The sequence below is a fragment of the Manis javanica genome, chromosome 6 (assembly GCF_040802235.1).
Source record: "Manis javanica isolate MJ-LG chromosome 6, MJ_LKY, whole genome shotgun sequence".
Classification (NCBI taxonomy): domain Eukaryota; kingdom Metazoa; phylum Chordata; class Mammalia; order Pholidota; family Manidae; genus Manis; species Manis javanica.
In genome coordinates, this window is record NC_133161.1 from 106,254,295 (window position 1) to 106,279,724 (window position 25,430).

Consider the following 25,430-nt stretch of genomic DNA (forward strand, 5'->3'; position numbering starts at 1 on the left):
GGGCTTAGGGGTAGGTAACACATGGATATTATCATTATGGAGTTTGGAGATGCTAAATTCCCAGTTCTACTGTCCCATGCTGTGGCTACTGACTTTTTATCTCCTAAAATGCATTCTTTTGAGAGACAGAGTGCCAATGAGGCAGCAGGGACTGTGGGTTGGCTGCTTCTCACAGTATTAAAAATGTCTACAGAAGAGAAGGACACACTTCTGAAAAAGACCCAAGAAATGGTGGCACAAGAACATGAGCTGCAAACTTATATGGATTCCCTGAAGAAGGAAATGGCATCGATGTGAGAGGAGGTAGCACGAGAATGGCAGCAGCGAGGTGCCATTGAAGAAGTAAAAGATTCCTTACAGAATGAGATGGCAGTGCTGCCAGGTGCTCTGAAGGAGGAAGAGGCCAGCAAGGAAAAAAATGACTCCTGAGGGAGGCACAGGGGGAGGTGACACGAGAACATCAGCTGTGAAGCATTGAGGTGAAGGTAAGAGACCTTCTGAAGACTGAGGTAGCAATGCTGCGAGGCACAGTAGAAAAGGTAAAGGTTGTAGCAGAGGAGGCACTCAGGGGAGGGGAGAGAAAGGTGTCATCTTTCTCAGAAATGGAGGAGGTGGGGAAGGATGAAGAGGCGGTGCCAGGGGCACTGGCACCTCCTGTGTTGAAAGAATACCCAGTGGTTGTAAAGAAAATAAAGACCCAGCAGCCGAGGGTTCCCCAGGGAGAGGCACAGCCCCCTCCCCAGGTCGTGCAGCACTCTATGGTCCACCCCTACACTCAGGCTGTGCCGGTGGATTTGGGCTCCTGGTTTAGGCAGAAGCCCTCAGAATCAATACCAGCTTGGCTCTTGCATCTGTGGGACTTAGAGGTGGATGGAATTGTTCTGTCAGCATCAGAGATGGGAAAGCTGGTTTCCCTGATGGTTCAGCCCGCCTTGAGGCAGCAGTTACGAAGACTCCAGAAAATCACTGCCTCCTGAATTGGCCTTTAGCTGCACTTCATGCTGTGTTGCCCAATCAGGATGATATACCCTCCTGTCCTGCTGGACGACAGACATATGCTGAGCTCCAACAGGTGTTATGAGAGCTACGCATAAGAAATGGCATTTATAGTCCATAGAATCATGGCCCAGGTAAAGAGCCTTTCAGTACTGGGATGAGAAATATTGTGCTTCAAACAGCTCCCATATCCCTCTTTGGGTCTCTAGGGGCCATTCTTTCCCCTCACTTAGGGCAGCCCATAAGTGAGGTGATATGTACAGTAGCAGACTTAGGAGAGGCTGAAGCAATGAGAGCAAGGAAAGAAATAAGGTCTGCTACTCACAAGAAGGGCCCCATGAAGGTTACAAGGACCCAGGTGTGGGTTGATTTAATATGGGCAGGAGCAGACAGAAGGAAATTAGAAGGGAAGTCAGATAGGCTCTTACTGGGCTATGGCAACAACTGAAACCTGAGCAGCAGTTCCAGCCATTAAGACCAAAGAGGCAGAGGTCAGAGACAGAGCCACAAGTCTGGCCCATGTGTTTGCAAAAGATCCTGCTGGAGAACGAGCCAACCTCACTCGAGCCCACACAGGAAGGTCATTGGGGAACATGGTTTGACTGAGGGGAAGGTCAAGGCACCTGCCCTGAGGGACCAGGCGAGACCAGAAGCCACACGTTGAAACAGCTATCCATTGGTCCCCAGTGAACATACAACATGCCCTGTCACTGCTAGACACAGGGCTGAATGTTCACTGATCCATGGTAACCCTTAGTGGTTCCCCAGGACCCCCACTATCACAGATGGATATGGGGGTTAGGCTATCAGAGTGAAGCAAGCCAAAATCCCTTTGGGAATAGGGCACCTACCCCCAAAAGAGTATACTGAGTATATATCTCCTATCCCTGGGTATATTTTGGGGATTGATATCCTGCAGGTTCTATGGTTGCAGATCACTGCAGGTGAGTTCAGACTGAGAATACGTGTGGTGAAGGCAGTTCTGAGGGGACATGCTAGGCACCCGCCCATAGCTTTTCCTGTGCCTCCGCAGGTGACTAATACCAAACAATACAAACTGCCTGGAGGGCATAAAAAGATTGGAGAAACTCTCCAGGAACTGGAAAAGGTGGGTATTATAAAGCACACCCATAGTCCTTCCAATTCCCCAGTGTGGCCAGTAAAAAAGCCGGATGGCTCCTGGTGTATGACTGTGGATTACAGAGAACTGAATAAAGTCATACCCCCTATGGATGCTGCTGTCCCCACTATTGCAGGGCTGATGGATACCCTCAGCCATGAACCAGGAACATACCATTATGTGGGACATCTTGCTAATGCCTTCTTTTCCATTGACATTGAGCAGGAAAGTCAGGAACAGTTTGCCTTCACATGGGAAGGACGGCAATGGACTTTCGCCATCCTTCCACAGGGATACATCCACAGCCCCACCATGTCATGGACTTGTAGCCCAGGACTTGGCTACATGGGAGAAACCGCCAACGGTGTGGCTGTACCCTTATACTGATGATGTCATGCTCACATCTGATTCTCTTTAAGATCTAGAAGGTGAAGCACCTAGACTGCTGCAACATCTACAGGAGAAAGGATGGGCTGTGAACAGCACCAAGGTTCAGGGACCTGTTTTGTCTGTCAAATTCTTGGGGGTCGTCTGGTCAGGTAAGATCAAAGTTATACTAGAAGCAGTTATAGATAGAGTTCAGGCCTTTCCTACCCCCACAACTGTAGCATTGTTACAGGAGTTTCTGGGTCTTCTAGGCTACTGGAGAGTGTTTATCCCTCACTTGGCATGAATTCTGAAGCCCTCATACCGGTTGGTACAAAAGGGCATCAGGTGGGACTGGGATGAGACATGTGCATCTGCCTTTACTACAGCAAAATGGGCAGTCAAGGCCATGCAGATCCTTGAGTGTGATAGACCCATCAAGGCCCTGTGAGCTGGATGTTCATGCGACAAGACGGTTATGGCTGGGGTCTCGGGCAGTGGCTTGAACAAACTCGCCAACCTGTTCGATTCTGCTCACAGCTCTGGAAAGGGGAAGAAGTACGATACACTTTGATATACAACTGGCTGCCATGTATCACACCTTGTTGGTTACAGAACCCATCACTGGAATGGCCCTGATAAAGGCAATAATCACCTATCCCATCTTGGGGTGGGTATGAGACTGAACCCAAAAGCCAGAGTGGTGTGGCACAAACTCCCACACTGGCCAAGTGGGGTGCTTACCTACAGTAGCATAGTGCCTCTCTAGAAGTAAGTCCCGTGCTTACTGGGGCCAGTGACACATAGTAGTGAAAAGCCAGAAGAACTTGCTTTTGAAGCATTAGTATCAGAGACCCCTGTTGGGAGGTAAGAGTCCCTACACCCGAAGATGCATGGTACACAAATGTCTCCAGCCATGGGCAGCGCCCAAAATGGAGGGCCATAGCTTTCCATCCTCAGACTGAGACAACATGGATGGAAGATGGTGAGGGGAAGAGTAGCCAATGGGCAGAGTTGTGGGCCCTGTGGCTTGTGATCAGCCAGGAGCTCTCCCCTATAGTTGTTTGCACTGACAGCTGGGCTGTCTATTGGGGTCTGACCCTGTGGCTATCAACCTGGTACCATGCCAACTGGCTGGTTGGCCCCCGACCCCTTTGGGGGGAAGGATTGCGGCAAGACTTATGGGCTGTGGTCAGACTAAAACAATTACAGAACACCATGTGACAGGCCATTTGCCACTGGCATCCCCAGGAAATGATGACAATTATAGTACATCATGTGACAGGCTATTTACCACTGGCAACCCCAGGAAATGATGAAGCAGATAAATTGGCCCAGATATATTGGTTAAAAGGAAAGACTGCCTCTGATATACCCCAATGGTTACATCAGCATTTGTTGCATGTGGGGCAGAAGACAATGTGGGCTGTAACCCGTTGGTGGGGCTTGCCTTTGAACTTTGAAGAAGTTAGTAGAACCTGGCAGGAGTGTGCCATATGCTCTAAAATGGACTTACACTGTGTTCCTCAGCAACATGGGACAAGAGCTAAGGGGCCTATACCCCTCGTCACTTGACAGATAGACTATATTAGGACTCTACCTGTGTCAGAAGGATATCATGCCATGACTTGGGTGGACTCAGCTACTGGACTTCTGGCTGTTTTTCCTACCCGTTGTGCAGACCAGCAGCTGACCAAAGGAGGCCAGGAGGGTCTCTTTGCTGCCTATGGCCGACCACAGGTGATTGAGAATGATCAGGGCACCCATTTCACTAGACATACACTGCAAGAATGGGTGTGACAGCTGGGAATCAAATGGAAATTTCATGTGCCATACAATCCTACTGCAGCAGGCATGATAGAGAGGCACAATAGCTTGTTAAAATCTGAACTAAAGTCAAATACCAATCGTCTGCGGGGATGGTCAGTTCGCTTATGGACCATGCTACGGCATTTGAACAAGAGACCCCAAAAGGGAGCCCTGTGCCCCGTAGACATGTTAACACATATGGCTGCCTCCCTTATACAACTGCAAGTACAAACCAAGAAGAATCACTGAAGCTGAGGTTCAGTCACCAGAATAACATCTTGCTGCCAGCACCAACTGCACTGAACCCTGGAGACTCCATTGAGTGGATGTGGCCTTGGACATTTTGACACATGGACCAACGATAGGTGGCTCTCCTGGCACCTTGGGGACAAGGCCTGGAAGCTAGCCTCCTGTGTATTCCTGGAGAAACAGCAGAGTGGCCGCCAAAGGTCTTAGAAGTATATCCTGAATGGCCAGAAGGTAGGAGCATGTTACCGGGAGTTTTGTTTTATCATTATGGCCAGTGCTTGCACCTCCAGTAGGACTATATATAGACCCTTCAGTAACCTCCATGGGGAAAGGAGTAAAAGTATGGTATACTAGACCTGGAAGGGACCCCCTTCGTGCGACAGTCCTATCACAGGACCACTCTCTTGCATGCATCCTACCTGATGGACAAGATCTGCCTATGCTGATGTCATTAAAACATGTGTCTTATTGCCCTTAAGGTCTTTGTGGATTGGGAACCTCCTCTGGCTTGAGGATTATTATAATTTTTGTTACCTGTATCAAAATCTTGTTGTATCTTAATTTTTGTTATAGTCTCTGAGTTGTTATCCTTTGTTACTGTTGTGGAATCTGGTTACAGTGCTCCACTTTTCTCACACAGGGACCTTCATGGAAGATTGAAAGCATGTAAATTGTAAGGTGAGAATCCTGGAGGGATAGAGTGTGGGGAACTTGGGGTTCCTATGGCCAGGATCCTCACTGAACTTAAACTACTTGATGACATAACTGGCCTGTTGCTAGGCTACTTCTTCCACACCCATAGGCAATAAGCTATTATTGCGCTGTATAGAGAGCTTGGCCCAGTGCTCTGGACAGAGGTAGAGACACCAGTGCTCGACCTACTGCCAGGAGAACAAGCCAGGTAATAAACCCCAAAGAAGCATTCTACTGTCATTTCTTTGGTCACACTGAGTCCATAGTGAACTTCCCAGGGGCTGAAACCCGTTGGCAATACAACTTGTGTGGTTGTTGAAGTTACAACTACCCTAAGCTTCGACATGGAATGGGTTCATGTGTTTGAAAGAAGACAATCCACTAAAGTATAAAAAACAAAAACCCCAAAGGATAGACTCTTCAGTAAATGGTATGGGGAAACTGGAGAGCCACTCGTAAAAGAATGAAACTAGACCCCTCTGTTATGCCATTCACAAAAATCAACTCAAAATTGATTAAAGAACAACTAAAACCATAAATCTCCTAGAAGAAACATAAAGTAAGCTTCTTGACATTGGTTTTAGCAATGGTTTTTGGGATTTAACATCAGAAACAAAAGCAATGAAAGCAAAAATAAACACATGGGACTCCATCAAACTAAAAAGCTTCTGTGCAGTGAAGGAAGCCATCACTACAATGAAAAGGCAGCCTATGAAATGGAAGAACATACATGCAAACCACACATCCAAGAAGGGGTTAATACCCAAAATATACAAGGAACTCATACAACTCAATAGCAAAAAAAACAAACAACTCAGGTAAAAAAATGATCAAAAGACTTGAAAAGATCAAAGAAGAAGACATACAAATGGCCAATAGGTACATGGAAAGATGCTCAACATCACTAATCATCAGGGAAATGCAAATCAAAACCAGAAGGAGGTATCACCTCACACCAGTGAGAATGGTTATTACCACAAAGACAAAAAGTAAGTGTTGGTGAGGGTTTGGAGAAAAGGGAACACTTGTACACTGTTGGTGGGAATGTAAATTGGTGCAGCCACTATGAAAAGGAGTATAGATGGGTCCTCAAAAGATTGAAAATGGAATGAGTATATGACCCAACAATCCCACTTCTGGATATTTATCCAGAGGAAATGAGCTCACTATCTTGAACAGATACGTGTATGTTCATGTTCACTACAGCATTACTCACAATAGCCAAGACATGGAAAAAACCTAAGTGACCACTGACAGATGAATGCATAAAGAAGAGGTGGTACATATCCCCACTGAAATACATTCACCTTAAAAAAGAAGAAAATCCTGCCACCTGGAACAATGTGAATGAAACTGAAAGGCATTATGCTAAGTGAAACAAGCCAGACAGAGAAAAACAAATAATGCATGGTATCACCTATATGGCAATTAAAAAAGAAGTCAACCTCATAGAAACAGCTTCTAGAAGGGTGGTTGCCAAGGGAAATAGGGAGAAACTGGTAAAAGAACACAAACTTTCAGTTACAGATGGGCCCTGACTTAGGATGCTTGACTTACAAACTTGCAATGTTATGTTGGTGTGAAAGAATTCAGCAGAAACCTTACTTCAAATATCAAATTTTGATCTTTTCCTAGACCAACAATATGTGACACTGGGCAATGGCAATGAGCCACAGCTCCCAGTCAGTCATGCGGTCATGAGGTAAACAACCAATACACTCACATTCGTGCGGTGCCCATGTAACCATGTCAGCACAATATTCAATAAATTACATGAAATATTCAATATTTTATTATAAAGTAGGCTCTATATTGGATGACTATGCCCAACTGTAGACTCATATACATGTTTTAAGCACATTCAAGTAGGGTACACAAGTTATGATGTCAACAGGTTATGTCTATAAAATGCATTTTGACATATTTTCAACTTACGATGGGTTTACCAAGGCATAACGAATGCTATTGTAACTTGAGGAAGATATGTCTAAGATGAATAAGGTCTGAAGATCTAATTATAACATAGTAGCTATAATTGGATAATGTCTCACTACATAATTGAAACCTTCTAAGGGAGTAGATGTGGGGAAGTTCCTATGGCCAGAATCCTTTCCTGACCCTAAACTCCTTGATGATGTAGCTGGCTTGTTGCTAGGCTACTGCTTGAACACTCTAAGCAATGAGCTATTATTGACTGAGTCACTATAGAAGGAAATCTACCCAGTACACTGGGTGGAGGCAGTGATGGAGGCAGATTACAGACATGCAGACTGTGGATGCTGGTGTGATTCTAGCACTCAACCTACCGCCTGAGAACAAAACCAGGCATAAGCCCTTTTACCTCAAAATTGTTGTGTTGTCATTTCTCTATCTCACTAAATCCATAGTGAACTTGCCTGGGGCTGAAACCTTCAGGAAGATAGGAGAATTTAAGTGTACCCACCTAAATAAATAAATTAATTAGTGAGGTGGTGGATGTATTAACTAACTTGGTGGTGGGGAGCCTCCTGCAATATGTATGGGACATCAAATTATCATATTGTATATGTTAAATACTTTCCAATTTCATTTGTCAATTGTACCTCAGTATAGCTGAAAAAAGAATTCAAAACTCCAGAAATGTGAAATGCAAATACGTTGATAAAAGTTAAGATAAAAAATATTTAATAATTGGGATAGTATAAAATTATTACAAAGATGATGTATATATGTTAGTAACATGTTTTATTCCCTATTCAAAGGGGAACACATTTAATGTCAATGTTTTAAATACTTTTAACATTTATGAGAAAGGATGTTTTTTAAATACCATTTAAAATACAAACATTTTTGGCTAAAAACAAAGAAATCCTCTATCATTTAATATAACATATGAAAGCTATACTTAAGCTATACAAATGGATATCTATGAGGTTCCAGTTCTAAAGATTTACAAAGGATCATGGTGTGTGTACAATGCATCTGTAGTTTATTGATTTCACTCTATGTGTTAGATGCTTCGCCTTCTTAATTCCAATTCTGCAAACTGTATCCACATTTTATAAATGAGACTGAGAGACCATGTTCTCAAGGTCACAGTTACCTTTCCTGTTTCAATAGCAGAAAAATATATGTCTAGTAACCTAAATTAAAGAGTAGCACATGCTCCCCAACTTCAAGCTCTACTACAAACCACAGTAATCAAGGCAATTTGGTACTGTAAGAACACACCGTAGACCAATGGAACAGACTAGGGAGCCCAGATAAAAACCCAAGCATATATGCTCAATTAATATATGATTAAGAAGCCATGGACATACAATGGGGAAATGACAACCTCATCAACAACTGGTATTGGCAAAACTGGACAGCTACATGAAAGAGAACTGGATTCTTGCCTAACCCCATAGACAAAAGTAGACTCAAAATGGATCAAAGACCTGAATCTAAGTCATGAACCGTAAAACTCTTAGAAGAAAACGTATGCAAAAATCTCTTGAATATAAACATGAGCAACTTTTTCCTGAACGCATCTCCTTGGGCAAGGGAAACAAAATAAAAAATGAACAAATGGGACTACATTATGCTAAAAATCTTCTGTACAGCAAAACACACCATCAGCAGAACAAAAAGGCATCCTATCAAAAATGAACAAATGGGACTACATTATGCTAAAAAGCTTCCATACAGAAAAAGACACCATCAGCAGAATGAAAAAGCATCCTATAGTATGGGAGAATATATTTGTAAACAACGTATCTGACAAGGGTTTAATATCCAAAATATATAAGGAACTCATAGGCCTCGACACCCAAAAAGCAAATGACCCTATTAAAAAATGGGTGGAGGATTTGAATAGACACTTCTACAAAGAAAAACTTCAAATGACCAACAGGCACATGAAAAGATGCTCCACATCCCTAATTATCAGGGAAATGCAAATTAAAACCACAATGAGATGTCACCTCGAACGAGTTAGGATGGCCAACATAGAAAAGACTAAGAACAACAAATGCTGGCAAGGATACGGAGAAAGGGGAACCCTCCTACACTGCTGGTGGGAATGTAAATGAGTTCAACCATTGTGATAAGCAGTATGGAGGTTCCTCAAAAAGCTCAAAATAGAATATCGTTTGATCCAGGAATTCTACTCCTAGGAATTTACCCTAAGAATGTAAGATCCCAGTTTCAAAAAAACATACGCACACCTATGTTTATCGCAGAACTATTTACAATAGCCAAGAAATGGAAGCAACCTAAGTGTCCATCAGTAGATGAACGGATAAAGAATATGTGGTACATATACACGATGGAATATTATTCAGCCATAAGAAGAAAACAAATCCTACCATTTGCAACAACATGGATGGAGCTAGAGGTATTATGCTCAGTGAAATAAGCCAGGTGGAGAAAGACAAGTACCAAATGATTTCACTCACCTCTGGAGTATAAGAACAACAAAGCAAAAACCGAAGGAACAAAACAGTAGCAGACTCACAGAACCCAAGAATGGACTAACAGTTACCAAAGAGAAAGGAAGTGGGGAGGGTGGGTGGAAAGGAAGGTTGAAGGGAAATAAGGGGCATCACAATTAGCACACATTACGTGGGGTCGGGGGCACGGGCAAGGCAGTAGAGCACAGAGAAGACAAGTAGTGACTCTATAGCATCTTACTACACTGATGGACAGTGACTGTAATGGGGTATGTGGTGGGGACTGGATATTGGTGAAATCTAGTAACCACAGTATTGCTCATGTGATTTTATATTAATGATACCAATATAAAAACAAAATTTAAAAACAAATAGAGTAGCACATGAATTCTGTCCTGAAAGGCCATTAGCTGGATGGATAGATGTGCTCAAGTAAATGGAAAAATCCATCTCCAAATTTATATACAATCAGAAATGATTACCAAACCTGGCATTGCTGATAGAGATAAATGCAGAGAAAACTTTACTCACGTCTTCACCCATATTTTAGCTGATGTAGTTAGCTCCTCTACTTAACAACATTACAAATGGCATAGAAAACCATCTCTGCCAGCCTTGGGCATAACTAGCCAGGATGCACAGTGCATTCTTGATTTGCTGATGAACTTAGGAAGCCAGAAAGAGTGATACCAGCCTCACTTGGAACTTGCCTCTTACATTGCGTTTGTGATATTTTTTCTTGCATTTTGCATTCAGGTTTCCTAAAATGCTATATCAGCAACATGAGGGGAAACATCTGTCTCAACTCATCCAGGTTCCAAGTCCTAATCTGATTCTTCCATTCAGGATGATTTTGTTTGGTTTAGTTAGAATTATAAAGTGGAGAAAGGAGAAATACCAAACAATCAACCACTGCCCCGGATAGTGAAGGAAGATCCAGCTTGGGAGGGTCACACCAAGAATCTGGCAAAATCAGACACAATTGTGAACATCTGTGCGACCCTCTTAGACATGACAGCCTTCTTACACTGCTAAGCTGGAAAGTAAGCCCAGCAGATCTCTAATTACCTTTATATTGTATTCTGATAGTAGTGACCTTTTCAGATTTTCTCCTCTGGGTAATGTTTATTATATACATTCACATATTACCACATTACTGTCTCCAAAATTTATATTGTATTGTCATAAGATATTCTTAATTATTTCATTTCTATCTCATTTCTTATTCTTATTAATTTCTAAAAATATTTTCCTCTCATCATATGTTTCTTGCTAAGCAAATCAGAGTTTTATTTACTTCCAGGATGTTTTCAGAGATCCAAATTTCGGTTATAATTACCGTTCTATTAATTGTATTTTCAACTATTACATGTATCCTCCTGTTACCACATTTTATGATAATTTATTTGTTAGAATTTCTGCTTTGGCATTTAGCAAGACTTCTATTTGTATCAAGATAAATGATGGACTTTTATAAATACCCTATGGACATAAATAATATATATTCTCTTTTAAAGAGTACTATCTGTTATATCTTCATTAATTGGGACTTGCTGATTAAATGATTTGAATCCTTACCATGCATGCTTATTTCTTTCCTACTTAAGATGTTTCTGAAAAAATGTATATTAACATTTCATGCTACAATTTTTGTCTCAAGATCTATTTGCACTTAAGTATTTGTGTATTTGCTAATTTGCTCCATTGTAAAGTTCATGATGTTTTGATGGATCTTCTCTGTTAATTATGCATCTTGTTATTATATATCTCAGTTCTTCAGGCCAATCGATGAAATATTAACATTGTACACTCTACTTTCTTTTCATTTTCTTTTAAATGGTATGTGTTTATCTTTGTCCAATTTCAATGTTACTTTGTCTATTTTATGTGTGATTCTTATAAAGAGCATCTTATTCCACTATGCTTTTTTTATTTCCCTAAACAGGGCTGAATTGTTTCTCTTTCAGTAAGGTAATTTAGGACGCGGTGGCCTTCTCTGGACCTTGTATGGCAAGTATGCAAAGACTCCTCCTGGCAATGGCCTCCAAGCATTCAAAGTATCTGAGATCACCAGATACCAGCTTCCTCTTTGGTTGCAGGTCCGAAGCTCGTGCTCTGCCTCCAGAGGGAGCAAGGCCAAAGCTCTCTCCCCAGGAGAGCTCTGGGGACGCACCCAGCACAGGGTCTGCAGGGCTTTGTGGCTCAGGAAGGAGATCTAGGCTTAGGACAGACAGAAGAAACCTCAGATTATGTATGATGATCAAAGCCATGCGAATAGAGGAAACAACTGAGGTGTGCTAGGTGGAGTGCACAGGAAGACAACTCAAGATGGAAGTTTGTTGGACATCAACATTTCTGGACAGCTCAAAGAAGGGGAGTCTGAGAAAGGTGCCCAACGAGGTGACCTAGAGGTCACAGTGGCACGAATGGGATGTGGAATTAGAAGGAAGAGAGGATTACTAGAAGATAATGTTCAGTGCTATCAAATACTACCTAGAAGTCATAAAACAGCTTAAAATGATCTATTGGATTAAGCTTCAGGGAGCAGGTTAATCATCCTGGGTAGAGCAGTTTCTGTGAAAAAGGAACAGAGAACAGATGGAAGTGCCCCAAGGTATGGTTGAAAGTGAAGAATTGAGGCAGCACTGCTCACCTCTGTGAGTGTGGGACCTGATCTGAACTCGTGGGGCATGAAGTCAGCACTCCTCAGCTCAAGAAAATAAAAAGGCAACCTACTGATTGAAGGAAAAAAATGTGCCAATCATGTATCTCACAAGAGGTAAATACCCAAAATACATAAATAACTCACACACCTCAATAACTAAAACCTGCCAAACAATCCAATTACAAAATAGGCAGATATGACAGACATTTTTTCAAACAAGACATACAGATGGCCAGCAGGTACATGAAAAGGTGCTCAGCATCAGTAATCATCAGGGGAATGTAGCTCAAAACCATAAGGAGGTATCACCTCATACCTCAAACCTGTTCGAATGGTTATTATCATAAAGACAAGAAATAACAAGTCTTGTGCACTGCTGGTGGGTGTGTAAATTGTACAGGCATATGGAAAACAGAATGGAGGTTCCTTCAAAAATTAAAAATAGAATTATTACATGATCCAGAAATTCCACTTCTTGGTATTTATCCAGAGAAAACATTAACACCAGTTTGAAAAGATATTTGTATTCCCATGTTCACTGCAGTATTATTTACAATAACTAAAACACGGAAACAACCTAACTGTCCATACATGGATAAACAGATATAGAAGATGTGGTTCATATATACAATGGAATACTATTCAGACATAAAAAGAATGAAATCTTGCCATCTGTGACCACACGGATGAACACGGATGAGGGCATTATGCTGAGTGAAATGTCAGAGGAAGACAGATAGATACTGCATATATCACTTATATGTGGAATCTACGAAACAAAACAAATTCGCAGATACAGATTGATGGATACCTGTGAAATTGTTTTGTTTTCACAAGGTGAAATGCGCCAAGGGGGTCAAAAAGTACAAACTTTCAATTATAAAATAAATAAGTTATGTGGATATAATGTACAGAATGGTGACTGAGTTAATAATACTGTATTATATATTTAAAAGTTGCTAAGAAAATAAGTATTAAAAGTTTCATATACTAAAAATGATTTTATAACTATGTAGAGGGATGGGTGTTTAGACTTAATGTAGTTATCATTCCCCAGTATATCGAAATATCAAATCATTGAGTTGTACCCCGGAAACTAATACAGTGTTATATATCAGTTATACCTCAATTTGAAAAATTAGATAAAGAAACCTCCCCTTAGGTCACCTTAGGGAGGCCAGCACACTTTCATGGGTCTTACCTGGGGAGTCCTATCAGGGTAAAGGGAGGAGAAAAATGCTGTCCTGTTCCCAGCAGGAAGAAGTGAAAAGTTACTCTTTTGAAATGAGCCTAGACCCCTCTATTCTCCTTAAGAACATCCTGACCTGGAGGGAAATTTGTTTATTAAAGCCTAAACCACAGAGGGGAAGGGAAATACTGAACAACTACCCTCATAGTCTTTCTATCTCCTTGAAGGGAGAGGAAGGAAGGTGCAAAGCACTTGTGAAGGTCACAGCCCAGGAAAAGAGGTTCGCTAAGAGCCCATGACGTGATGTAAGTAAGGAGTGCTTCATGTATTCCTGCACCTTCCCAGCATGTCAACAGGACCCTTGTAGAATAACAGGGAATAGCAGACAGAAGAACTGCAGGCCTCAGATGCTTCTTGAGGAGTCTCCGGGATACCCAAGTGCAAGACGGAGAGAAACCAAAATGACAGCAGGTGCAATTTTAGCCTGTGATACCACCAGGAGGTCGGCTTTGTCTCGAAGTCTGGCAGTTTTCGGCAGAGAAGCAGCAAAGATTTGGCAGAGGTGTCCAGTCCACATTTGTGAGGGCATGTGGGCGTTGTCTGCTTTGGGCATCCCGGTTTTCCAAGCTGCGCCTCAATATCCTGCCTCGCGCACAGCTAGGGACCCCAGGTTGAGGCCCAAGGACTGGGGCTCCGCGCCGCCTGAACGAGTGCTAGGGCGCTAGTCTCCGCCGCCGCCGCCGCCCAGCCTGCCAGGGCCCCGGCGTTCCTACGGCAACGGGATGCGCATCCGCGCCGTCAAATCGGGAGCCAAGGAGAGCGCGCGTGGGCGCCTGCAGGGCAAAGCCGCGAGGGGAGCGAGGACCCCGCAGCCGCCGCTCCTAACGGCCGCCCCGTGCGCCCCCGCGCCACCCAGGGCCCCGGCGTTTCTACGGCAACGGGACTCGCATCTGCGCCGTCGAAGCGGGAGCCGGCGGGAGCGCGCGAGGACCCCGCAGGGCAAAGCCACGAGGGGAGCGAGGGCCTCGCCGCCGCCCCGCTGCCGCGCCCACCGCGCATTCCTGCTGCCCGCTGTACCTATGCCTTATTTTTTTAAACACAACTATTAGGCTGAGAGTGTGATTACAAAGGAGATTGTTTAAAAACAAGAAAGCCCCAAATGAAGTCTTTTGCCACCCACATCACAAAAACAAAGCAAGACAATTAGTTACGACGTATTTCCCTGATTCACAATCTGAAATTTCCTGACCAGTGCTAATGAGGTGACCTGCATGATAAAACCCTGTCATTCCTTTTCCACCAAAAACAGGTCCTCGCCTGCAACAGACCCTTCCTTTCTTTCCTTAATAACTTTACATCCCATCGTCCTTCCTATAAACACCTTCCATTTTGTACAACTCCTCAGAGCTCCCCTCTACTTGCAAGATGGGCTGCTGCCCAATTCATGAATCACTTAATAAAGCCTTTTAGATCTTCAGATTTACTTGGTTGAATTATTTTTTCGCCTTATGTTATTTATATTCTCTTTTGAAATTATCATAGTCTTCCATACTTTGTTGATAGGTTGATTTTGATCATGGAATCTCCAATGAATCTGCAGCATGTTTGTTTGTTTGTCTGCTTTTTAACGACAGGTGCAGGTGTTACGATGCAGTTTTTATGAATACAAATCGTGTGAATACACCTAAGCTTCCAAAAATCCAGGTTCTAAGAATTAAGAAGATAATTATCTTCTTTCCATTAACTGTTTGGAATCATGTCATTTTTAAATAACATACCATCAATTCTAAAATACACTTCTGAAAAGGGATGCAACTTACAATAGATATCATTTCAAATTCATAAAAATGTGGTAGTTCTCCTCAAATTTAGTACATAAAAGGTACATTATTTCTTACTCTCCAGTTTTACTTACCTTTATTTTTAATTATTAAAAAGAAATATAAGACATCTCTCATCACCAACAAAACCTAATTCCTCTTATTCTCCTTAACAAATGATTAATTTTGGACAGATAGCTTCTAGGCTGGCTGCCAGCTGTCAGCATTCATTCCTTGGAAGTTCCAAGTATAAACCATACTTGGTTCTAATGACTGTCTCCTTCATTTTTTTTTTTCAGTGTGTGATACTTAATTTTCCTGTATACTTCAATGCCTCAAGAAGGTTTTAATTCCTTTCATACTGCATTGATATTTTGGTTAACTTTATAGCTGTAAAATGATTTACACTGTGTTTTGTAACATCCTGATGAAATGATAAAATGTTAGATCATCCTTTAAAGAAAAATTGATTTTTATTGACATCTGGGTTTTCAACAGCAACACTGGAGATCAGAAGACAAGGCAATACATGTTTAAAAAATTGAAAGGAAAGAAGTTTTAAGCCTTTACATTCAGCCAAGGTCTTTTAAACATGAGGACACAGAAAAACATGTTATCAGAAAATAAGACCTCAAAAGTATTATCTCACAGAAATCAGTTTGAACATTTTCATAGAGGAAATATTCCAGTAGGAAAAAAAATAAACCTAGGAATATGCCATTAGGTTTGTGGAAATAAGGATTGATGTTAGTGATGTTTGTTGTATAATTTAAAAAATACAACAAAATGTAGCATATCCAAAACAGTTCACAAGTACAGCTTCACAAAATATCCCCTTGAAATAAGGGCCATGATGATGGATAGAGGAGGTGAGAAGAGGTGAGAGGAGGTAAGAATACTTTCTTGGTTTGCTGAGATGATGCTAAAATTGACACATGTAAGAAACTGAGGAGGAAATTCACATAATAATGATATAAAACCATTACAATACTAAAAGTTTCCAAATTTAAACAGAAAAATAGTTGATCTGTAAAAGGGAACATGCAAAAGGTGCAGGAAAAAAGACTAAAGTTTGGAAAATAAAGCATCAAATAAGGTGATAGAAATAAATTATAATAGAACAAGTTAAAGGGGAAGATAGCTGGGCAAGATTTTTAAGTTGCATAAAAAAATCAGATAAAATATATTGAAAATAGAGTTATGGAAAAAATAAAGAGGTCAAATATGCATACAAAAAAGACCTAAGTCCAAATTTTGACAAAAGGTTAAATTCAAGATGAGAACATCATAAAGGAGGAAATAAATGATCTATAGGCCACAGAATCAACAGTAGGTGCAGAATGTGCTAATGACTCTGCACATTCATGACAATAAAACCAAATAAACTTGAATACCATTCCCACCAGAGCTGTAGAAAAACATTATGAGCACCGAGCTGGGGATACACATTAAGTCCACATGGAGCATCAAGACACATTCACCACGTGAATCCCTCAGTGACTCCTGACTTACTGCCCCAGAGGGGACGGAGGATGGTACCATAAGGGAACACACAGATGACTCGAAGCTCCCTCTCTCTGTGGTTCAGGTTGGCCTTGAGGCTCCAGTGGTATGGAGGGGAGGGGAAGGGAAGCAAGGCTCATCCAGAAAAAAATATGCACACTAGGGATATCTGATGAGGCTGCTCAAGACCTGACTCAGCCCCGGGGTTTGACTCCTAGTCTCATCCTCCACCACGCAGACCTTAAGGGTCTGTACTTACCCATTCCTCTTAGCTCGCCCTCACCCATTCCCGGCTTCTGGGTGTAGCACATGTGCGTGTCTGAAGGTTTGTGACCTCCCAGGATTCCCAGGTTGAAATTCTAACTCCTCAAGATGTTGAGATGTGGGGCCATAGGCAGGTGATTCTCAGCCCTTATTCAGGGGAAGAGTGCCTCATAAAAGAGGCCCCAGGAGGTCCCTAACCCCCTCCCACTGGGAACAGAGTGAGGAGACTCTGGCTATGAACCAGGAAGAGGGCCGTCACTAGAGGTGACCATACAGGGGCCTTGATCTTGGACTTCCTGCCTCAGAGCTGTGAAAAGTGCATTTCTGTTGTTTTTAATTGATCCAGTCTGTGGCGTGTTGTGATGGCAGCCCGACTTACTAAGACAACATGCTTCAAACATACACGGAAAGTTAGGACTATCTTTTGGCAGAATAAGAATAATAAGACCCATCAAGACAACATAGGAAAAAACATTTCTAAGTAGATAATTATGGATTCTTGGATTTGAAAATACCAGATTGGATTGTGAAAAGACATGTTTGTCTGTGTGTGTGTGTGTGTGTGTGTGTGTGTGTGTGTGTCCAGCAAGTGCCAAGAGTACACAATTTAAAGCTTTATTAACTCCATAATTTTAAATGCTACAAACTTACAAAAATATCATTTCAAGAATTAACTACTTATAATTCTTTCATACACAGATTTATGAATTTTGAATAATTATTTTAATTTTTTGTGTCAGTTCACCTGACTGAAAATGGGACAAAGCACTGTTCATAATTCAAAATCTAAGTAAGTGTAAAATAAATTTAAGTTCTATGCCTTGGTTTATACCAGACAAACATTATGTGGGGAAGGTGGACAGAGGAAATACTGAGTAAAATCCTTGGGAAATAGCTAAAATTCCAGGGTCAACTTTAGAATTTCAAGGTTTATGATATTGGTGTGCCTCTAGTCAAGATCTCTAAAGGACAACGTGAATCAGATAATGTCTGGATGAATGGAAAAACCGGCTCCCTGACAAGGTGATTAGGGTTGGAAAGAAGGACCCAGAAGGCCCATTAGGGTGCAGAGCCCTGAGGGACTGGACGGTGGGGGAGGGGCTGTGGTCCACCCTGCTCCTCCTCTGTCCCCTCCCCCACCCACAGGAGCCCTTTGTGACCAGGCCACCCTCTGTGATGCAGGCCTGCTGTGCTGTGCCCAAGCACCAGCCCAGTGGTCAGTTGCCTGAGGGCAGCAGTGCGGATCAGATTATGGAGTATCCTCTCCTATCTCTGAAAAGCATTCTAGATACCTGGCTGAGCTTCAGCTCCACTTCCTGGGGGTCTGCCATCATCACTGGCATCCTGTGCGGAGTGGGGCTCCTCCTCCTGTCACTCCACTTCCACCCAAGTGATCTATACTCACCACCACCTAGAAACATCAGGAAGGTAAGGCGCCCTTAGCAAAGGCCTGACAGAATATGAGTCTCTCTCTTCTATGATTACTGCTGCTTTTTGGAGTCAGCTGTAGAGGCTCCTGGGATGGGAAAGAAGAGAACATTTATTCTCAGGAGAGAATACAAGATCCTCCTTCTAGGCATAAGCCAGGCCCTGCACGAGTTCTGGCAGGAGAATCTTTCTGAAGATCCCAGACAGGATGCAGGTGGGCTAAAGGGCTCCAGGCCTAAATGCCAAACCCAGGGGCCTGTAGCTGCAGCCGGGATCCTAAGAATTTGATGCCTGCAGGAGGACAGGCCCCTGAGCACTGATCCCCCAGCTGCCTTCCTGGGGGAGGGTCCTGGGGTAGGGGTCTGGGGTGGGGCTTCCTCCAGGCCAAACCAAGGGCAGTGCTGAGCCCGCAGCGCCTCTGAGCAGGGGCTGCAGCGGGGCGCAGGCCTGGGGAGGCAGCGTGCGGCCTGACAGAGCGAGAGGGGCCTGTGGGTCTGAGCACGTGTGTGTTTCCTGGGCAGAGAAATACACTGATGCAAGAAATCCAGGGCAGATCTCACATAGAAAATCCTTCTTTAAGTTCTTCAAGGAAGTAAAACTGAAAATATTTTTATCTACTTTAAAAGAGTACAAGAAAGGAAACCCCAAGGCCCATTAGTTACATGTAGACAGTAATGCTCAGAGACTGAGATCTGCAGCTCATCTAGGGAGCTGAGTGGGACTTGGCACCACCTCGTTGTGATTTTGGGTTTTTGGTCTCTCAGTGTCACCTGCAGCCCAGGGAGAAGAACAGGAGGAGGAAGAGAGGGGCAGCTCTGAGAGGTGAGTGCATGCCCGCCGTCCCTGCCCACCAGAGGCAGCCTCCATCGCTGCCGCCCGAGGGTCCAGCTCCACAACACCCCTGAGGGTCCCCATGGCAGGGACTGTCCATCCAGAAAGGGAGCCCATGGGGAGGCTGCTGGGCAGGAGATCTGAGCCTGGAAGCTCCCCAGATTCTGGGCTGGAACAAAGCTGGGAGGGGCCAGAAGTGGGTGTCACCCAGCACAGATGGGGTGGGCTAGAGTGGCCCAAGAGTGCCAGGTCCACGTGTGGACGTGTTAAACTTCCCTCAGGAGCTTCTCTAAGTGGCCCTTGCCCTGTCCCCCACAAAGAATGGTTTTGAGGGTAGCTGTGAGGGCCGCAGAGGGTAATGGATGTGGAAGCCCCTACCAAATGAGAAAGCGTTCCCCGTCATGAGTCTTGCTATCGACATCAGGGATCCTGTGGCCTTGGGCACGGAGGCTTGGGCTCCAGACTCTAAGCTCCCCAAAGTCTCCCCTAAAGTGACATGGACATGGCACTAGACTGCTGTAAGACCCCTAGGTCCGTGCTTTCACTACCACAATCCTGTCTTCCACTTCCCAGTTTGCAGAGGTCGCCTGCGAGAACAGGAGGTGGCAAGCAGCCTGATATCACACGTAGAATGGTAATGAAGCTTACCCTTATCTCTCTCGGGTCCTTCCTCCCAGAGCCTGTAATGGGACTCCAGGGCTGCTGCAGCCTGGGGCTGACCTGGGAGGGGCAGCCATGGGCCCAGGGGTGGGTAAAGTCCTGGGGTGGGGACAGCAGGAGCACCATGAAGTCAGTGTGGGGGCTGCAGAGGGCCATGGGCCCCAGATGCCCACCTCTGCCTGGCCGCCTTGGCGCTCCTGGCCCCGTCTGCTCCTGGCTGCAGCTTGGGCCTCCTGTCTTCTTCAGCCACCAGAGCAGGACCCCTGACAGGAGCGACGATCATCGATCACATCAGGACACCACTGGTGAGGTATGCAAAGCATACAGTAGTGGAGCCCGTCTGCCATGCAGGGAGCTCGTAGGCAGTGTTCCTCCCACCATGTCCCCTTCAGCCTCCAGACCCCCCTCCTGAAGCAAACACTGACCCTGGCCTCCACTGCTTCACCAGGCCCACCTGCCTCCACATGTTCTGTTCATCCAAACTCCTCCCTGAGTGCCTCTCCACCATCAGAGTTCTTTCTTCTCCTGGACAGCCTTTCATCCCCGCCCCTTCTTCCCCTGCACCCCTATTTCCCTCTGATTTGGAATTGCACCCTCCATCTCTGACAGCCTCCTTTGCCCCACCCCCCCAACCAGACTCCTCCCTGACGCTTCCTCAGTGTGACCCAATAGCACACCCACTGCGCACTGTCCCACAGAGTCCGTCCTCACACACCCCTGGAGCAGCTTCTCCTGCCCCAGCCACCTTGGGCCTTGGTCACCCAATTTTGGCCCTGTCCTGGTGGCAGGTGGCTGCCAAAGCCTAAAGCCCGTCCACCTCCTCACAGCATGGGTCCCAGGCAGTGGCGTCATTTTGGGGAGACCCAGGCCTACAGGTAGTGGCTGGTATCCCCTCTTTGCTAAGATGTGATGACCAGAATCTCCTGGAAATAGAAATTACAAAGAGAGTCAAGATCAAGATCTGCAAGGAGAAAGAAAAAGACATATCACATCCAAAACAAATGGGCTCAGCCTACAACCTGAATTCTTTGGGGAGCACATTGAATCCACTGGGTGCTGAGCAGGACACCACAACCCCCAGCTCTCCTGCAGCACAAAAGGCCAACCAGAACAGCTGCCTGGTCCTGAGCAGCTGTCAGATCCAAAAGTCTTGGAGGGCCACCTACAGCACACAACTAACCAGCTTTTCTGGGGTCTCCCTTCCCTACATAGTGAATCCCTTGGGGCCACTGCCTGGACCTCTGAGAGCCCTTCAGCACTACAGTCTCCATCTTTTTTATTCAATGTAATCTCAAAACGTTACCCAATTCAAATGCAGGCTAAAATTTCTCCATCATCTTTCCAGTCCCAGCCTCTGTCCCAACTGGAGTTCCAGTCTCCACACTCGATTCCAAGCTTACCTCAATTTGAACCACCAGTTCTGGTTCATGTCCATATCCCAGCCTATCTCCTATCCCCTCTCCCAAACATACCACCTTGTCCACACCACATTAGGGCCTGTCGAGTAACTTGTTCTACTTTGCAGAATAAGCCACAATCTCTCATCTGGACTGAGATTCGACACCCAGAACGGCCCACATTGCAGAAGCAACTAGAAAGACAGCGGGCTCTATCCTCTGGAGTCAAAAGGCCTCAGGAAGTCTGCAGTGTCCCTACTTCCACCCGTCCTGAGGACAGCAGGGTGACTGCGATGCTTCCTGAGAATTTGCCCATCAGTCCTGAGATGCGGAAGGTACTGGAGCAGCACCTCCAAGAGCAGTTCATTCACCCCCCATGGGAGCTGCCTGGCAAGATCTGGGAGACTCTGGAACAAGTTCGGCTCCAGGGTGAGTTACCAGCCACAAGTCAGACACAGGAGCCTCACCGACCCTCACGGACCATCACGTTCCCTCGTGAAAGCAGCCCGGATTCCCAGAAGGTGGGACTGTGGCACAGCCAAGACCTGGGCAGAGGGCCAAGGGGCTTCATGGTGTGTGTCCCAGAAGATCTCCCCAGGGACTCAGGAAGCCCCCTATTGAGGTTGCCAGTGGTGAGCTCAGAGGAGTCAGAAAGTGACTTGAGTCTCCCGAGTCACGATATACTAGGGGAATTAGATAAGAGTGTAGAAAACATCCCGAAAAGACACCCAAGAAGGACATTGAGGAAGACCGGTGAAGGTCTGAGCTCAATGAGTGGGCACACATCCCGGCTTGCTGACAGCTTTGCTTATCCGAAGTTGGACACCCACTCAGAAACCGGGAATCGAGGAGTCTTAAAGGGCTGGAAACCCCATATGAACACCTGCCATGGGACCCCCTTTCTTGAGCTGGACAAGCGACAGATGCTGGAAGCACATACCACAAGGTTTCAGGCTAAGCACAGGTGGCGGGTACTCTTTAAGGTCCTGAAGACCGTAAACATCTTCAACCTCAAAAAGGCTCTACCCTTGCCCATTCTGCACTTGACCTCATCACCCCCAGGCACCTGTGTGTCTGGCATGCCTGCGATAGTCAAGTTTCCTGACTTTGTGAGAAAACCCCTTCAGGCCTTTGCGGAAGAGATGGTGGAAACAGGGGAGTCAGCTTCCACCATGGGGAGGCCACCCCTCAGTCCCCCACATGTGTGTGCAGAAAAGGTCTGGGGAGGAAGCCCATTCAGTGATGACCAAAGGCGGCCCAAATCCTGTCCAACTGGGCAGGAGAGCAGGCCGCCTATTCAGCGCCGCACGCTCAGTGCCATGGGCAGAATCTGGCATAATGGGACTGGGGAGCAGGCCCAGAGGGGCGGCCCAGAGCTGTGTCCCAGTTCAGCAAAGGCCAGGGATGAGCTGAGAAAGGACGGTGGGAGCCGGTCCTCACAGGACCCCTGCAGGAACGTGACAGTACTGGAGGTGAGCTCAACATCACGGTCTTTGAGGGCCGCAGAGGCGTGGGAGGCCACAGGGTTCCCAGCTCTCCAGCCACCATCTAGAGTCAGCTTGCAAACAAAACCGCAGACCTTAAACGTGCATACAAGGATTTCAGAAGCTCCAGGGACCAGTCAAAGTCCACCCATCCATAGAAAGTCTGTTACCCTGTGCCCAGTACAACCATTTCCCAGCACAGAGGCTGTGAGTGAGCTGAAGCCCCAGGTGAAGGTACAGTCAGGGAACCATCTCCCAGACTGTCCCCAACACACACTGCTCATCAGAGGCCACGTGGCTTCTCGGGCACCCCTGTGCTGTCCCCAGAGAGGGCCTACGGGAAAGCACAGAGAGGGGTCTGGAGCACTGGGCCCACGTCAGGCTGTGACTACGGGCCAGCCTGCCCGGGTCCGGGAAGCAGTACACCCTGCTGGGAAGAGATGCCCTCAGTGCCCACCAGGGGAGGAATGGAGGCCTCCAGAAAGCTCCTTTGGAGGAAGGTTGAGGCTCTTCTTCCATAAGAAGTTTCACCATAAAAACAACGAACATCAGGATACTCTGTGCAAATCTAAACTCTCATCAGCCACCGCCCAGAGCCAGGGATCACGCCCAAGAAGATCAATTTTGAAGAACGCGGATCCTGATGCTAAGGAGCTGATGAGAGCAGTCGGACAGACTTTAGATGAGAAAAGGGCAATTCTCCGTGGACTTCATTCCACAAAGTTAAGTAAACATCAACAGGAATTCCAAGCCCCAGTACGTGGGTGTTACCACTCCCATGGGCAATTCCAAGCCCCAGTACGTGGGTGTTACCACTCCCATGGGCAATTCCAAGCCCCAGTACGTGGGTGTTGCCACTTCCATGGGCAATTCCAAGCCCCAGTCTGTGGGTTTTACCACTCACATGGGCAATATCAGGCCCCAGTCTGTGCGTGTTGCCACTCCCATGGGCAATTCCAAGCCCCAGTACATGGGGGCTGCCACTCCCATGGTCAATTCTAAGCCCCAGTACGTGGGTGTTGCCACTTCCTCCGGCAGCCTGGCTACTGAGAGCCAGTGAAAATTAGTCATACACACTGTGGTCACCAAGCCACCCAGCAGGGCCAGACTTGTCCTGTCAAGGAAAGTCAAGTCAAACACCAAGAGTCCTTGAAAAGAGTCATATTCAACAAGCAGCTGGACCTGAGGAGCTCCACGTCCTTGTACCACAAGAAGACTCTGTCTTCTCCAGTCAGTCACTGCCAGGGTGGATTGGCTGTGCCATGCGTCCCAGGCCAACAGATGATACACTACCTGCGGCACTGTCCTCTTTGCAGAGGTGTCTAGTCTGGGCAACCCCAAGGTGCTCTAACCTTTCCTCATTCAAGTCTCCAAGAAAAAATGCAAACCTTTTTCTCATTAGCACATCCAACATATTTAAGCTCCCCAATAAACATGTTTTTTTCCCTCATAAAAGGATTGTGTATTGGCTCCTGTGCTCATGATGTGCTTTGGCTTGCAGAAGGGAGGGCAGGGAGAGAGGGATGTGGGATTCTGCAGGATCGCTCCTTACCCCACGTCTCTTCCTTGCCCATATTTTCATACCACTGTTATTACACAAACAACAAAAAACTGAAAATGAGGCAACTACCCTATGAAGGTCTCATTCTCTGCAGGGTCTATTTGACTGCATTTCTCCTGCTTCCATGCCACTTTGAACTCCAGGCGGCTGTGGAGGGCAGGTGTGTGGAGGCATTACAGAGCTGGGCATCCCTCTCAGGCTCCAGAAAGTATTAGAGCCACAAGAGTGCATGTCTGGGAGGGGGTGCTGGGTCCTGAGGTCAGAAGCAGGAGAAATCTGGCACCTGGATCTCTTGGAGGGAACAGATGACACCAGCCCCCTGGGGCCCCTTTTCTCTCTGATGAAGCCTGGATTGGGAGGTGCCCTGTGAAACTGACTTGGCATAGCCTTAAAGAAATGGACGTGCACCCAGCCCCACCCCTCTTTCCCACACTTTAGAGCAGCCTCAGCTAGGATGGCACCGTCACCTGGTGCACAGTGGGGGGTGGAGCATCAGGAAGGCTGCAGGGCCCTGGTCACCCCTGTCCCAAATAAATGAACGGCCATGCTCAGGGATCACCCACCTTCCCTTGTTAGTCCTAGAGAAGGAGTTCTGGAATGAATTAAAGAGGGCCTTGAGTGTGGTGTGGTGTAAAATTGCAGTATTTCAAGAATCTCTCCCCTGGCATTAGTCTCTTTACATACACCGCTCAGCTTCTCGCAGACTCTGGGGGAAGGCGTGGAGAGAGGCTGTTCTCTCTTCCCATTGTGTAACTGGTCTGGCACCTTTCAGTAGCCAGGGACCTGTTCTCAGAGTTTCTCCTGAAAGGGGAGGGTGGGGCAGAGAGCCCACCGAGGAGGAGAGTGAGAGCAGCAGCCCAAAGGGACAAACGGAGCCAGCCTCACTGTGAGCGATAAACATGTTTCTACCATTGACGCTGAGAGTCTAGCCTTTCAGTCACACTGGTTTATTCATCCCGGGCCAGGAACACTGACCCCCCACA

General features: G+C 45.7%; 2 protein-coding genes across 3 annotated transcripts in view; both read left to right on the plus strand.

Annotated features, from left to right (window-relative positions):
• Window positions 1-25,430, plus strand: part of LOC108400750 (dedicator of cytokinesis protein 1-like) — a 436,037-nt gene that overhangs the window by 371,534 nt on the left and 39,073 nt on the right. The gene's annotated exons all lie outside the window — the stretch shown is intronic.
• On the plus strand, window positions 20,139-24,375 carry LOC140849959 (spermatogenesis-associated protein 31A6-like). Its single transcript, XM_073239164.1, has 2 exons — window positions 20,139-20,315; window positions 21,531-24,375. The coding sequence occupies exons 1-2, from the start codon at window positions 20,160-20,162 to the stop codon at window positions 23,886-23,888; spliced, it is 2,514 nt and encodes an 837-aa protein (XP_073095265.1). The 5' UTR covers window positions 20,139-20,159; the 3' UTR covers window positions 23,889-24,375.